General features: G+C 35.9%; 1 protein-coding gene across 4 annotated transcripts in view; it reads left to right on the top strand.

Annotated features, from left to right (window-relative positions):
- Positions 1 to 1,116: 1,116 nt before the first annotated feature.
- IMPG1 (interphotoreceptor matrix proteoglycan 1) overlaps positions 1,117 to 16,056 on the top strand; it is a 63,402-nt gene continuing 48,462 nt past the window's right edge. For all 4 annotated transcript variants that reach the window (XM_065056353.1, XM_021293571.2, XM_021293570.2 and 1 more), the window contains exons 1-2: positions 1,117 to 1,875; positions 14,691 to 14,924. In XM_065056353.1, the coding sequence (XP_064912425.1) occupies positions 1,809 to 1,875; positions 14,691 to 14,924 (301 nt within the window). In that variant the 5' untranslated portion in view covers positions 1,117 to 1,808. The remainder of the gene's footprint in view (positions 1,876 to 14,690; positions 14,925 to 16,056) is intronic.

Here is a 16,056-nt window from a genome sequence, read left to right as displayed (position 1 = left end):
TCCATAGAGAGTTTGTTACTTAGGGTGCTCTGAGGAAATAATCTGTGACTTTCGCCAGTCCCACACTTTCAGATGTCACCAGAAACAGTGGATTCCACCACCCTTGAAAAAATTCCCTACACTTCCAATCATTGCAGACAGAGAGCTGAAAGAACTCAAGAAAACATTTTGGGGTGAACTTCATCTTTCAACTATGACATGCTTGTAAATGCTTGCTAAAGCTTCCCTGGTTCGAAGAGGTATTACTTACATGACTACACTATATACCGCATGATTATGATACATAAAGTATGTAAAGGCAAATATTGATACTGCTTAAGAATAATCCTTAAATAATACTCAAATTTTCTCCAGCAGAAATCCTCATCATCTCCACTGTTACTTTGCATGTTGCTGCTGGCAAGGTATTCTTAATTTGTTTTGTTATAATAGTAAAACAGTGTTAATGAAAAAATATACATAAAGCATTAAAAATGAGCACTGAAAATCAGAAAAAGATTGTGAAAATAAATAAAAATTAAAAAAAAAAATATCCTGTTTGATCCTAGCCCTGTCTCTCTACTAACTAGTCTGTGTAGGTAAAATTAGGCAGTCTTGGGAAGGGAGGGAGGTTACTATTGTTTAAATCCTAAGTAAAAATAGAATACTGATTGGGTTCAAACAAAGGCTGTTCTTAAAGTAACCCATAGTTACAGACTCTTGCTGCCAGTCTGGATACTTCCTATGTTAAAGCACAGTCACGCAAAAATCTTTAAGGGAGACAGACCATTACAAACACCCACTTGGTAGCTTTTTTAGGTGTAAAGCAACAGTAAGAAAAAATCTGGAAAAACAAAAAAGTATGGAAGACTTGTACTTGCCAAACGTGTAACCGGAATAGTTACTTGGGAAACTGGAACAGAATGTTTGAAAGGTGTATTCACTCCCTGCCTGTTCTTGGCCTGGTTATAGTTACATACTTGCAACAGCATTTCCCACAATCTTTTCTTATTCTCCCTCCATGCAGCATCTTCCCTCCCCCACTCCCAGTTTGGCATCAGATTGTGCCAGCCCTGAACACTGCTGTGATTTACTGCTGAGTCACATCATTTCACCGCTGTCACTGAACATCATCATCACTGCTCTGAGAGGAAGCAACCTTTTGGTGTGAGAAGGGAGAGAGGTTTCCAAGACATATGCAGCAGAAAAGCTGAATATCACATATTCTTTCAGAAAGAGCCATCTTCCTCTTCAATGAAAGTTCCCTGGATTTGATGATCACTGGTTTGGAAATAGCACATCCAGCTGTCCCCATGATTTCTCCTCTGCTCACACGCCATGCCTCCAGAATGCCCAAAGGATCAATGTTCAAAGGCAATGGGCACTAGAAGAAACTTCCGTTGTTTATCATGATGCTGCTGAAGTCTTCTGGGGTTGACAGATGCTACTCCAGAAGGTTAATAAGATGAAGAAAGCTCTTCCAGCTGGACCGTAAGAGGGATTATGTCTGAGCAGCAGATAAACAGATTATTCCAGAAACAGACACTGCTTTTTTTTAAAACTTCGTCACTCTTGTCTTACCACTCCATTCCCCCAGGCTAGAAGTGTGTGCGTTGGAGGGGTTTGTCCAGCTTTTGCATTCTCGCACCTGTTGCAGTCTTTGCCTAGTTGCAATTCAATGCAGCCCAAAGCTGGAGACACCTGAAAAATAAGAGGGAAGACCTCGGGGATTTTAGTTCTTTAAGAAAACAAAATTCTTCTTGCTTGACATAAATATTCTTGTTTCCTGCATGATTGTTCTTCAAAACTGTGAATGATCAATAGACAGCATGCATTTGAAAACTGGATTAATATTTTTTATCATTTGCCTTTCTCTCCAAGTTCAGGGAAGCAGAGGTAAGTTCATATATCAAAGGTTTATATGAATTTACATTATGAATACTGAAAAAAAAATCAGGGTATTTTCACATTACAGAATTATTTGTCTGTAATTTCATGTTTTGATGATTCACCTAGAGTCAGTACAGTTACTGACACTGTTATAAAGTTGGAAAAAGAAATGTTGATAAGATTTATGTGTTTTTCACAGGCTTTACAATTTCCGTAAGAGATGCCATTTAGTTTTGATTCACCTGCATATGTTCTGTTATGAAAAAAATGTAATTTCAAAAACAATTATATGAAAGGAGCAAAATAGCTGAAGGAACATCTAAGTACTAATGTTGTTAAAGATGGTTTGTCATTCTTGAGATGCAGAGAAAGTAGTAAAGTATATCTTCATATATATGAGACATGACGTGAACTCTAAAAACTTTTATACAAATTCTGGAAGAAGAAACCATACTGACAAATACACAAATAAAATAACAATTCTGGTAAGGAATAATGTAATAATAATTGCAAAATTATTTACAAGAAAGCAGAAATACAGACATTTCTTCTGTATTTAGTACAACAGCAACTATTGCTCCTCTTAAAGATTAAAAAGTTCACAACAACAGTTAATCTTCTTGAACAACATAAAAGAAGAGATGGTGATGTGATTTTTCCCTTTTCAGCTCTGTGTCCAATATATATAGAGCCTTGGGGCACATGTTTAATTTGGGGGGAGGTTTCTTACTAAGTTTTCCATTTATGCTTTGATATTTATATAATGGAATTAAAACCCAACATTGCAATTGCTTTATGTTTGCCCAAGTCAATGACCTCCTATTTTATGTCAGTCTCAGGCATGCTAATTAAGTGCAAAGAATGTAAAATGATAAAAGAGAAGTCTCCTCAATGGTATTTAAATATTTGTTAAAGAGATGGTGTGAAACATAGTCTGCTGTCAGTACTGCTTGGAAAGTTTTATTTACACATCTTTTTTGGTCTTGCTTCTCTTTGCACAAAATTTTCTTTAAAAAGCACAGTTCTTGTATCTCACTGAAATGATGTAAATCTTCTCTAATGGACAATTACAGTACTGAAAAAATCCATGGGAAAAAAAAAGTAATGTATTAGTTAACACTAGATTTATATTTTTTTGTTCTTTGATTTTACTTTTTCATTCCGTGTAAATAGTGTAATTTAATCATTAATGATATTTTGGAAATGTGGCAAAAAAATGAGTGAGTAATAGTTAATGTCTGACAAGAAGAAAAGGTATATCTAAATGCACTGCTTTTGCATTTAAGTTGCATATTCTATGATGGAAAAAAATAGAATGAATACCAGGTAATGATGTTATCATTACAGTTCATATTTGTAATTATGAACTGAGAAAGTGATAATGTAAAAAGTGAGATCACATAGTTTCGTCCATTACAAATTGTGATTGTACGTTCCGATACATTTCCCATAAAATACTTCAGCAAAATTCTGGGAAGGTATCTTGAGAGAGAGGAATAGAGAACTGTATATCATCTCCCTAAGAGATGTAGTTGAAGACTTGGAGTATAGAACATTTATCAACATTTATCAACAACCAATAATAAGCTTCACATAGCATCTTGCTTATGTAGCAGTGTTGGAATTTTCTCATTTTTGGTGGCTTTCAGAGGAGAAAATATTTTTTTATACAAGCATCTGAATGATAATTGGAAAAATTCCTTCACATCAGTTTTATAAAGTGCATGTGGCATATGTAAATGCATAATAATTTTTTTATTGTCAGTTAGTCATGCCATATATAATATTTTAAAACTACGTTATCTCAAACATATGCACACAAATCTCAAAAAACTTAATGCTTGTGTTAAGAACCTTCTTTACCAGAGCAGGGATGATTCCAGAACTGTTAGGTACTTACAGAAAATATTTTCAAAAGTATGCAGGCTGTTCCAATCATCTGTATACTTGTATTAATCACTAACTAGTGATCCTAACATGGGTGACTTGAGGCTTTGGATATTCAAGTTTGCAGTAAATATCAACTGTGACAGACTAGGAAATAAAAGACTAAGATATAAAATAGTCCCATCTTAAGAGAAATAACATAGGGCTAATAATCTCTAAATATTTATAAGGTTAATCAGTTGATTTTTTTTTTTCCTCATGAACAAAACTATCTTAAATTCAAATTCCCAATTTACTGACATCAATATTTAACAAAAAATGGGTTAAAAAAGTAGAGTTTGCTCAATAATGTCTTTTGGTCCTTCATACCCATCCTTATTTTAGGACCAAAAGAGTCCTTCTCCCAGTCATTTGGAGGTTGTCCAGGAGCACCTCAAATTCCACAGCAAACAAACAGGAAACTGTAGGGAGCAAAACAAAGACTTTACAGATAGAGTGTTTATCTTTGGCCATGACTAGTGCCAGAATCCAGGAAATTACCTCAGGACCTGAACTCAGGTCTTTGCCACTGTCCTGACACAAACTGTCTCTAACAGTGGGAATGGAAAGCGAGGGCAATAAAACCTTTGTTACACCAAAATACCTATGTGCAAAATATAACAGTAATTTTTAACTGTTGAATTGTAAACCACTGAAAATCCAGACTAAATAGCAAAACACAGAGGAGCTCTGAACTCCCAAAAATATAACTTTATTTTAGCACTTGATACTGAGAATGTAAGGGAGTCAGCGAGCATTAAAGGCTGTTCAGTGTTATTTTTTATTCAGCAAGTAAATATCCTCTATATACTCAGTCATTCTTTAGGACACAAAGGCTTTGTGTGTGCTCTATGAAATCATTTTAATTCATTCTGACTTACCCTTTCCCACTCGGCTGTTCCAGTTCAGCAATGTGTTGCAGCTCTTCATTACTATAATTGCCCTTGAAAAAAGGGTTAAGCACATTTGTGCCAAAGGGAAAGGGAAGTCAAAGAACATAAGGCTTCAAAGAAGAGGAAAAAAAAAAGACATCTGTTTTTTGCACTAAGACTATTTTCTACATTTATCCATAAGAATTACCAAGTTGAAGGTACCTTTCCAGGTTGTACTTAGAAAGAAAAGAAAACTCGATTTTTTTCCCCTTCACAAACAAATGTGACACTGGATTATATATGGGTTTTAATCTTAGCTATTTCCTAAGAGCAAAACTTGAATAAAAATACTAGAATATTGTCACTGAACCTTGAAGCTTAATTCCATATACAATCACATGTATACTATAGTGATTAGTGAACTACATGTGAATGAAGAGTTAGATGTGTGGAATTTTTTCTCTGAAAACACTTATGGACAAGATGATCACTATTAAAAATAAAAGGTTTTCTCCCTTTACAGGACATTAATTTACAGTTTGCAATAAAGCAGCTTTACTTGGAATCTCAACCTGCTAGAAATCCATACTATTGGCTATTCTGTTCTCCATTTCTCAGCTAACTGTGGTATCCCAGTGGCATCAGCAGTGCACTGAGCAACATGGCCAACATTAAACAGATGTAGCAAACACATTTTCTTCTTCCCAGAAGGAAAACTTTGTATGCATTCTACTGCATTTTGATTCTTTAAAATAATTTAAATATACATGTTCTCCTCTGTTTTTATACCTTTGTCCTATTCCCAGCCCCCTTGGAATTAAAATGAGTATTCTGCTTATTTTGTATTACACATATTTTCCTTTTTTATCAGAAATCAGGTGTACTATCCTGAACATTCCATGCACTTTACACTTTGCAAGCCCAGCTGTGCTTCAAACAATTTCTTTGCCTTAGGAATGTGTGATGTTGAACAACACAACACACTTCTTAAAAAGAAATATGTATCAGTCTGGATGCTTTTATATGCACATGTACTGGCATTTAGTCACTGTCAGCTGCTATTTACTGGACACTTTAGAATAGTAACACACCTGGAAAACATAAGATTAACAATCACCTGGGAGTAACCTGACACCTGCCACAGTGTGCGTTTATATACCCTTACATAATTGTAGTATGCCTTAGCATTTTATGCAAACATACCATCATTTTTTACCTTACAATATGCCTGTCTGGCAGAAAAACACTATCATCCTCATTTCACAAAAGCATGAGGTCCTGAGATGTAATGCAGAAACTGAAGCCCTTACCTGTAAGAAGCATTGCAGTCACAAAACAGAATGACAGAGTTTAGTAGGCTGATTCTCAAAGCAACTGCCAAGACATATAGGTGTCTGCAAATCAGTGGGACCCAGATTCATAGCTACATGGCTAGTTGTACTTAGGTCACCATGCTTATCTTTTCAGTGGTGAAGTTCTACTGGCTTTTAAATTTCTGCTTCAGTGCAGAGCCAAAATTACTTTCTTATTGGCCACTCTGAATCTTTCAACGCCTCTCTCAAACTTTATCCAATTGTGTATTAACAATCTTGGTAACCCTGTTACTGGACATACTGGTTTTAGTGGGATTGCTCCAGGTGTACCTTTCATACATGTGAGTCAACACAGATCATAGAAACCCCATCAGTTTCAGATAGGAAACAGTAATGCATTCATCTTTCATTTTGTGATTTTGTGGTTACAGCACAAAATGAAGACACTTCTAATCAAGTTCTCTTCCCTTTCTTCTTCTCCCTCAAAACCAGATCAATTTAATCTAGTTCAGAATTTGGCCATGCTTAGAGCAAGGAATTGGACAAGGTGACCTTAGTGTCCTCCCAACCTAACTTGATCTATGCAGCTTTGACACATAACTTAGTTAAGTAAGGTTAAGTCTAAGTCACTCTCCATCAGAATGAGATGGAGTCAATTAACCAGTTACTGTAAATTGTATTGCATGATGAGTGGTCCTAAACTGTGAGTAAAACTGACCAGTTCCTGTTACTCAAGTCCAAGCAAAGATGGCACTGTGGCTTCTGGCTCCTGGAAGCTTTCTCATATGCCAACAACTCTAACCATCATCATCTTTGAATACACCTCGATAAGCCCATTCTGCACTGAGATTCTGACTCACACCATCAAAATTCCTGAAATGTTGACGTATGGGGCAAAATATTGCTGGAACTTTAATTTATGCTGCCTCACTGACTTTCACAGAGGATTGCTGTGCCTCCAAAGTAAGACTGATTAGAAAATGAATAGCAGAGGTGCTCAAGTGAGTATTTAATCACTGTGGACTGGATGTATCCCTCCAAGAACTACTCGAACACATAAAGCATTTTCTTGCATCCTTTGGTGTAAACCATCTCAGATAATAGAACAGCCTTTCAGGTCAAATGCTTTTAAGATGGCCAAGGAAATACAAATAGATATATCTTTCATAAGTCTACATTGAAACCAATAATTCTTCAATGATGTTTCTAGTCCAGGTCCTGGACCTTAAGCAGATTGTTACAGGATTCAGATGTTGGCAATGAAACCATAAATGGCCTTTGATACTTTCTATGAATTCCAATAGCAGTGGTTAGTAGAGTTGAGGAATAATAAGGAAAATTCTTCACCAGAATTTGCACTTACCTGTTTGAAAGAGATGGTATATATTTCTACCTTAAATGAGACATATGATGTCAAGGTAAACATGAGTTTCTTATTATGTTTTTTCAGATAGGAAGGAAATGTGTCAAAATCACATGTGCTGACTCATAAAGCTTTCAGCATGTTCAATATTTGCAGTTGTTACAGATTGCATTTGTTATGAACACGGATTCACAAAAGCAGGAGAATGTTGCCAGTGGCATATTATGTTTTCTATTCTCAACTCTAATAGGTAGATAATTCACCATAATTGTTTTGTCATTAATTTTACAGTCAGCATAATGCAAAGACACTACCAAATTGTCTATTTAGAGAGGGAGAAAAATCATATTTGCCTGTTAGAAGGCCTAAGTATAAATTTTGATAAAATAGTTTTAAAGCATCTTCCTAGCTTGTTTTCTGAAGTTGTTTAACAACTGTGTTTCTCCACTTGGCTTAGGAAACCACACAGATTTGTGTGAGTGGAGGGAAACATCTGAACAATTCTGATATCTAGCTTAGTTTCTAAGTGTTACCTACTCGCAGAAATTAAATTCTTCACATTTACTGAAATTCCAAAGCACATTGGTTGATGACAGTGGTGATGTTTGGTACTGAAATCTGAATCCAGGTTAATTTAAGGGGTTCTGCAAATAACTATTATCTAATGCCATCTCCTAGCTATGACTGTGACACCATTAAAACAAAAGGTTTTGAGTTTTTATTAAAATTTAGACATTTAATGTTTTCATTTTTATACCATATGTTTCAAAATAATTTCTCATATTCATCTCCAGTTTATTTCGACATATGTTCTGAAGTGTAGATTGTTTCACTATGACCAAACATTTAGTATTTTTAACATAAGGATAACAACAGGAATATATCACATAATGACTCATGGGAACTTTTAGTTGAGAACTATGCTAACAGTAACTAAATTCTTCATCTTTCATAAATGTTTAAAAGAGTATGATTATGCATTCTTGCCAAGAAGCAAGATTTATGAAAACCAACCACTTTCCTTAGTTATCAAGAAGGAAAATCCCTTGGCAGAGATCTAATTCAAAACAAGAACGTAGTCTTTAGAAGGCTGAAAATTACAGAACTTTCCTTTAAAGCAGGAGCACAGAGCTCCTCTCCTGTGTCATAGAGAGCTTGAAAACAGCTTGTGAACATGTGCAGGAGATGTTTTGTCATGCTGAATCCAAGCAAGAGGTACAGGAATCAGGTGTATCTTGTCTTCAGTACAAAGTCCCCACTGCACAGGCAGGGCCTAGCACCTCCCTGACATGTGAGGCGGTGCTGAGTCTTGCATAACACAAGATATCAGTAGTTACATTAAAGGTTCCATAGTACTGGGTGTGTAGACACCAGCTTTGTGGTACTTGTGCTGAAAGTTTGCTAGTGAACATTGGCCAAGTGAACACAGGGTCTTCCAAGCTGGAGGCCTTGACCAGGCCCCCATAGTTCTTCACTACAGTTAGATACCCAGGCCTCATTCCACAAGAAATGTTACTATTTAGTAACATTTAAGAATGGCATTCACACAGACCAGCATAGCAAACAGGCCTTACCAAGTTCATCATTGGCAATATTTGGTTTTGAGGAATAAAAATTAATTACTTTTCATACAAATGTCTTACCCCTTTTCCTCTCTTTTAAGGACACAGGCATTCTCCTGTAGCAAACGTTCAAACTTTTATGAATATTTGATGATGTTCATCCATCCTAGTGAATACTGCCCTCTTACCCAGCTAGGTGGACTAAACCTGAAGAAGTGAGATCCAAACTGAGTTCTCTCCTGTGCCTCAGCTGTGCCAGTTAGCTCCCAGATAAGACCCACCACCCACCAGGATACAACAGTTCTTGGATTCAGGTCCCCTCAATTCCTCTCAAAGTTCTTTCACTGTGTCCATTAAAAATAGTTTAATATATTGGAGCCAAAAATAAGTACAAGCAAGATATATAATCTTGTGTATAAGAGAACAGAGCTCTCAGAGACAGGACCTGAGCAGAATGAACATTAGTATTAACTTTTCTATTATGGGATTCCATTTTCTCAGATTTTAGAGCTGTGAGCCTTCACAGTTGTGAAAACAAGCTTGGAAGTGTAATTCACACACAGTCAGAGCTACAGTGTCTGACAAAGCACTGGCAGCAAGCAGCCTTGAACATCCGCAGGAGTACAAAGAGAGGGCCCCTATTGGACATCTGCAAGGGAATATAGAGGTTGTTGCATGATTCTCTGGGAGAAGATAGGTGCTGCTTCTAGTACTTATACGCAGGATCTAGGCTGCATTTGATGATAACACCATGACACATCTCAATCAATCTGTCCCTGGTCACCAAAGCCCCTTCCATCCCATGCAACTGGCACTGAGGCACTGTGGCATAAAAAAGATGAAAAAACAGATATAAGAAGAGGACATGCCATGGGCACCCTCTCTGTCACTGGGAAATGCCATTAGAATTCAGCATACTGTCTGCTGTCATGACAGGAGCAGAATGACTCTAAGTAAGGAGTCCAGGATATTACCTCTACTTGTATATTGTGTTTCTATCTAGTGTTTACACTGATCATCCCTTTCAGAGATCTCAGGATCAACTTTCCATAACTAGTCATCCCTGCTTTTGGTACTGCTTAAATTACCAACACAGGGGCTGTTGGCCCTGCTGTATATTTAGTTGAAACACAACAACATATTTATAAGATTTTTGTTGAACTAACCCTCAGATAAGCTTTCCTCTAGTCCTATTTCAGCAGTTCCCCTTAAATAAGCATTGTCTTTTAATTAATAATTATTCTACTGTGAAGGCAATATGTCACATTTATCAGTCAAACATTCCTCTTTATCCTAAGAACATCCACTTATTTTTCACACTAATTTGCTTCTTCATACATGTCAAACCTTGTGATGGTTTTAATGATGAATTATTAACATTTCAAAAGTTTTGTCTTGATGTCACCCTGATTTTTGCTGCTGAAACCTTTAGTTACCATTCTTTTAAATCTTCTCGTTGTATGCAATGACATCCTGATTTTCTAAGGTCAAATCAAACTAGAAGTTACTTCCAAATGAATGCTGCCAGTAAACGTCCCTACACTGAGATTGCCTACATTGCTGAAAAAAACCCAAACCCACACCAAAACTGCAGGCCTCCCAAAAGTGACAGTATTAACAGCTAGAAATGAATAAAGCTGTATAGAAATGCATCCAATAGTTACATTAAAAAAAAAAAAAGGTATGAATATAAGCTTCTTGCTCCTGTGTTTGTAAAAGTGAGTAAAAGGAAATCCTGCCAATCAATTAGCTGAATGGCTTCAATTTTTTTTTTCTATAATCCAGTTAAATAACAATACACTTTTCCTTTTTAATAATGCAGATAATTAAAAATACATAGGAACTCTCACCTTTGAAATGTATTTCTCCTGTTTTTCTTTTTTAAGGGAGGCTGCAAATTTGATAATGCAGGTTTCAAGAGACACAGGGTAGAGACCTGGCCTAATTCTCAGGTTTTCACATTTTTCATTTGAGAAATCAATACTGCTTATCTGCCTGAAAACAAAACCTGAAGAACAGTACTATGTGCCTGAGAGATCTGTATGGTCATCAAAGCACTTTTGATTATGTCCCATACAAAAAAAGATTGTAATATCATACTTTAAAAATCGCCTTATCGTGTTTTGAAAATCTTTTGTTATATTTGTCTAAGTTCGGTACCAAAGGTCAGGAACTCCAAACGTCAATAATGGCTGACAGTGACTCTGTAGATCACCATGCTAAAACTACCTCAACTTTTTTCCTCAAATATGCCACCTGGAAAATGGGGACAATGATGCAGATTCTTTCATGTGAGAATAAGGAAGGAGAGTTACAATTTTATTTAAGGTACCCTGGAAGTGAAGCTAACACACAGTAAAAAGTTACCAAATTTTGACAAATATCTACTCTTCTGCCATAGAACCATCAAAGAAAATTAAAATCTTAGGCATACCTTTCAAAGGTAAAACTGAGACAGTCACTTTTGTGAAAGAAGAGAGTTAAATAAAAAAGTCAAATTGTGCAGGGTAAGCACTAAATATGTTAACTGCTTATGTTTGGTTAAGATAAGAGAATAAGAGCAAAAATATTTACAAAACAACTTCTTTTAAAAATAGTAAACTAACCTGATATTATTGGGATTTTTTACACAGTCAGTGATGTACCCCATAAAATTGGAACCACTCCAATTTCATAATAGAATAGGTCTATTTAGATTTTATTTCAACCCGGGAAACTGAAAGCCAAGCATCTACAAATTTCTAGATGGAGGCATACAATAGTAAAGCACACAGCTGAACCATATGGCATTCTTAGGTTAAAATGTCTCAGTTCAAAATTTCCACAGTAACAAGGGAAATCCCAGGTCTGAAGTATTAAAGAAAAATAATATTTGTTCCAAAAGACAGAGTTTTTTCCACTCATATTCAGTAAATATTAGGAAACAAGTATTGGACAATCATGTGGAGAAAGGGGTTGATGCTTCCTTCTCCTCAAATTTTGCTTAATTTTAGTAAAAGCAATTTCAAGAACTGATGATAACAAAAGTTGTTCTAGTAAGAGAAATTTACTAAACAAAAAATATAAACAGTATTTTTTTTTTTTTAAGTTGAAATTGAAGGGAAAGGAAAAAGTTTACACCTACCCTGAATAGGCTAGCAGAACAGGGATAACTGGAAGCAAATAATGTATGGTCATGTTCTCAGAATGAAAAATGCAAATAGTGACCCTAACACAGAGAATGTGAAATCATGATAACAATCATTAGAGAATCATCTCCTTTGTCAGTATTATGAATAGCATAATTCTTAATTCAAGTTAATGACTAAGGGCTAAATCCTAGGGAAGAAGCAAATCCTTCAAGATAGACCTCTGCTCCATAGAAAAGCTATGAAGGAGCTTAGTGACAAAATCCTCTGCCCCGGTTGGTCAGATTGCCTGGGCATCTGGGCCATTGTAGTTAATACAGCTTTTAAAAGGTAATAGACTTACAACTCACTACTTTTCCATGTAGATTTTTGATATTTTCTACTAGAGCATTTCAGGAGTCATCTTCAAGAACTTTTTTTCCGCTCTCACCCCATACATCATCCAAATAATTCAGTGTCCTCACTAATCTGGTATTTGCCTACTTGTGGTTTCTGATGGATCCAGAGCTATATGTTCACAGGAGAAATTCCTTTTCTGCAGCTTATGGTTCAAGATCTGACACTACTGTGGAAAAATTATTTCCATTTAATTTAACAACAGACATTACGTGACTGCATCATCATTTTAAATTGCCCTGAAAAAATTAGGCTGCCTACACTGTCTCTGGCATGCTTTACAAGGCAATAACAATCACCTTTTGCTTTCCTTGTACAACTTCCCAGCTTTCATATAATATTCATCAGAATCAAGCAGTCAACTTTTTCCATATCAGAGTACTACCTAACTCGTAATATACATGTCATTATTATGATTTCTCCACAGTAAGCATTGGGTGGTCATTTTAAAGTTAAATAAGAACTGAGATATATATGTATATACCTATGTATATGTATACTGACATATCTGGTAGAACTTCGCCCATCCTTATTTCAAGTACTATTCTTTCTGTAACAGGGTGATTTTCAATTATTATTCTCTTATAATTTATCTGCCTACTTTTCTTTAAACGTTTAATTAACACAGCTCCAAAATGTCAAGATAATGTGTTTTTACCTTCTTTATTTTCTCTTGATTTGCCTAAGAACATGATAATTAGTGTTTGTTACATGCAATATGACATTTCTTCTTTCTTCAGCAAACTGATGATTTTTTACTCTTTTTTTTTATAGTATTACTCTCACTGAATATGTTCCTTTTGAACTATATTATTTCCTTTTATTCTTCTTTTATAATTTTTTAACCATTCTTCAAAACAAGTTTTTCAGTTGATTTGTCATCATTCGTGTACACAAATACCATGCCCATCTTACATTATCTGCCTTTAAGTTTTTCAATTATCTACGTATTTTACACTTTTCTTTCAAAGCAGCTCTTTCAAAACATCTTTTGTACTGTCTAGATTTTTTTTTCATCTGTAATGACTGTATCAATTGTATGAAATGCAACCAAAAAAAGTATTTCCAAATTAATTTTAACATCTTTATTAATAAGTAAGCTCAATTTTGGAATATAATCTAAAAGATACTAATGGTTCCTGTCACATGTTCCTACAAAATGCCATATTTCAGCTTATTTATATGTTCTATTTTCATCATTAACATTTTAAGTTGAATTTAGCTGCTATATCACATAGTACTGCATCACAAATACTTAGGAAGTGCAGCAAAGTGAGTCCTGAATTTCTGTGTGACTTTTAAGATGAGGATTCCTATGCTTGAGCCTATTTTGACATCCTAGAAACATTTCCACTTTTCATAACTGAATAACTCCATAAGGAAAACAAGCCTAGATCTTCAGTTCCAACTCACTGGTTTAATTTTTTGTACAGTAGCTGTTCCACTTTTCCAGGAATAGTTAAAGATCTATCAAGATACAATGCCAGAGCATTCACAACACCTATCATCTAGTGACAAAGAAACATAATCACAGTCTCTTCTGATTAATTCTTCAGCTTATGTGAGGGAAGGAGAGACTGCACTGTGGAGTGAAAGAGGGAGACTGGAAACAACTCTTTCTTTCCTCAAAGAGAAACTACTGTTCAGCTTCTGAAAGAAATTGTTTCAGGGTCCAGTTCTTGGGCTGGGTTCAAGACTATGAACCTGATGTGAAGGGAGATGTGCCTTGAAGCCCAAAGGAAAGATCAGAATATCTTAAAAAGGAGCAGATTTAAGGTAAAACTAATTCTCATTTTGTTTATCTGCCAACATAGATAATTTTTTACACTGCAAGCTGATACAGATACGCTTTACTTTCCCCAAGCTCTAGACTGTTACTTATCACTGTACTGTACATTTCCCTACAGACTGATATGCTCAAGGTGAAGTGCTGTAGCATGAAGTTCAAGCAACTAAGTGTCCTTTGGTGGATCTAACCCAAAGTCATTTTTTAAAACAAGATTTGCGGCTTCTGAAACTTCTATCCTGTGTGTCCTAGGGTCATGAGTTGAGATACAAGAAAATTAGTTGCCAGGCCTCTTGAGTGTGATCACAGGATGTTTCTCCTCAGCACACTAATTCAGTCAGGGCACTGACATCAATAATATGTTCCAAAAGGAACTCTTAGGTTCATGCCTATTTTCCAAACATTATCTTGCATTGGATAATCCCTGCCTATGCAATGTTTGTTTATGTACATGCTTATTTTTTATCTTTTCCAGAAATCCCTAATAAAATAAACCGTGGTGAAGCCAAACATCTTGCAGATGCCTCAGGGTCAGACAAAACAGAAAGAACAACAAAGAGGTCCCGAGTATCAACCATAAGGCGAATATTTGACATGGCAAAACATCGAACAAAGAGGTCACCCTTTTTCTCAACTGGTGTGAAAGTGTGCCCACAAGAATCAGTGAAGCAGATTTTAGCCAGTCACCAAGCTTACTACAGACTAAGAGGTAAAATTATTATTACAGCATGCACTTCCTCCTTGAAAGTGTTTCTTTTGATTGAGGAAACACAAAAATTTCCAGAATCTTGTTCTTTAGACATGAGGTGTGATCTTTGCTTTCTGCTTTATTTCTTACATAGATAATAAAATAGTACATGAACATCAGCATAGTTCAAGACAGACAGTTATCAAAACAGAATAAAACAACACACTCAAAGGATTAATGAACTCAGTGCAATTGTATAGTGTTTTAGCACAGCAGAACGTGAAGAGCAAATTATGCTTGCACTGTTATGTAAAGATGTACCACCTTTCTCAAAAGCACAGCAGGTATCATCATTGCTTCTCAGAATTAACCCCACCAGTTCAAGATAAGTAATGAAACTATTCATCAGTCATTGAACAAATATGTTGGTGTAATATTAAGTCTGTGGCAGCGTTGGTGCGTTAAAAACACCGAGGTAATCGCCAGCAGCCTATGCAAAGACCTTAGTCTTATTTTTACAAAGTCTAGAATGCTTTTTCTATCCTTTCCTACTCAATTCACTGACTCCCCAAGCCTTTCTTTTCTTCTGTGGGCTACAGAGAGCCTATGGAGTTAACCATTCCAATTTTAGGTCCCTAGACAGCACAGTGCAAACAGCTCTCTGGTTTTTATATTTCCTCTCTTTTTCTCTCTGCTTCTCCCAGTCTTTCATTCTGTGGCTGTTCCAATTTCTATTAGAAAAAATGCATATTTCTGTGCTGCAGCTAGAAGGTCCAAAGCTAAACCATAGTCAGCACTTCTGGGATGCAAATATCTAAGGTAACATCTACTCTCTAAATCAACTTGGATCATCTATTTTTCCTCACATACATGTCCATTCACATACATGTATGTGCCTTGCCTGGTCCTCAGCTCTCCTTCAGGGAACCAGCCAGTTCACTCTGGATGGATGTAGAGCTGCAAAAATTTTACTCTAGCAGCCACTTGCTATAGGCAGCATGGCCAAGCTAAACCAGTATTTGTAACTGTTCATATAGATACAAGCTTATTTGGTTTCCATTGTGGAACTGAATTGCAACCCAATGGACATTAGGCAGAATTCTGAAATGTGTTTAAAAGGTGGATCCAAAAAGCCTTTCTTAAATACTAATTA

Source organism: Columba livia, chromosome 3, assembly GCF_036013475.1.
Source record: "Columba livia isolate bColLiv1 breed racing homer chromosome 3, bColLiv1.pat.W.v2, whole genome shotgun sequence".
NCBI lineage: Eukaryota > Metazoa > Chordata > Aves > Columbiformes > Columbidae > Columba > Columba livia.
Note: the sequence above shows the minus strand (reverse complement) of the source record. Positions and strands in the feature narration are given on the sequence as shown.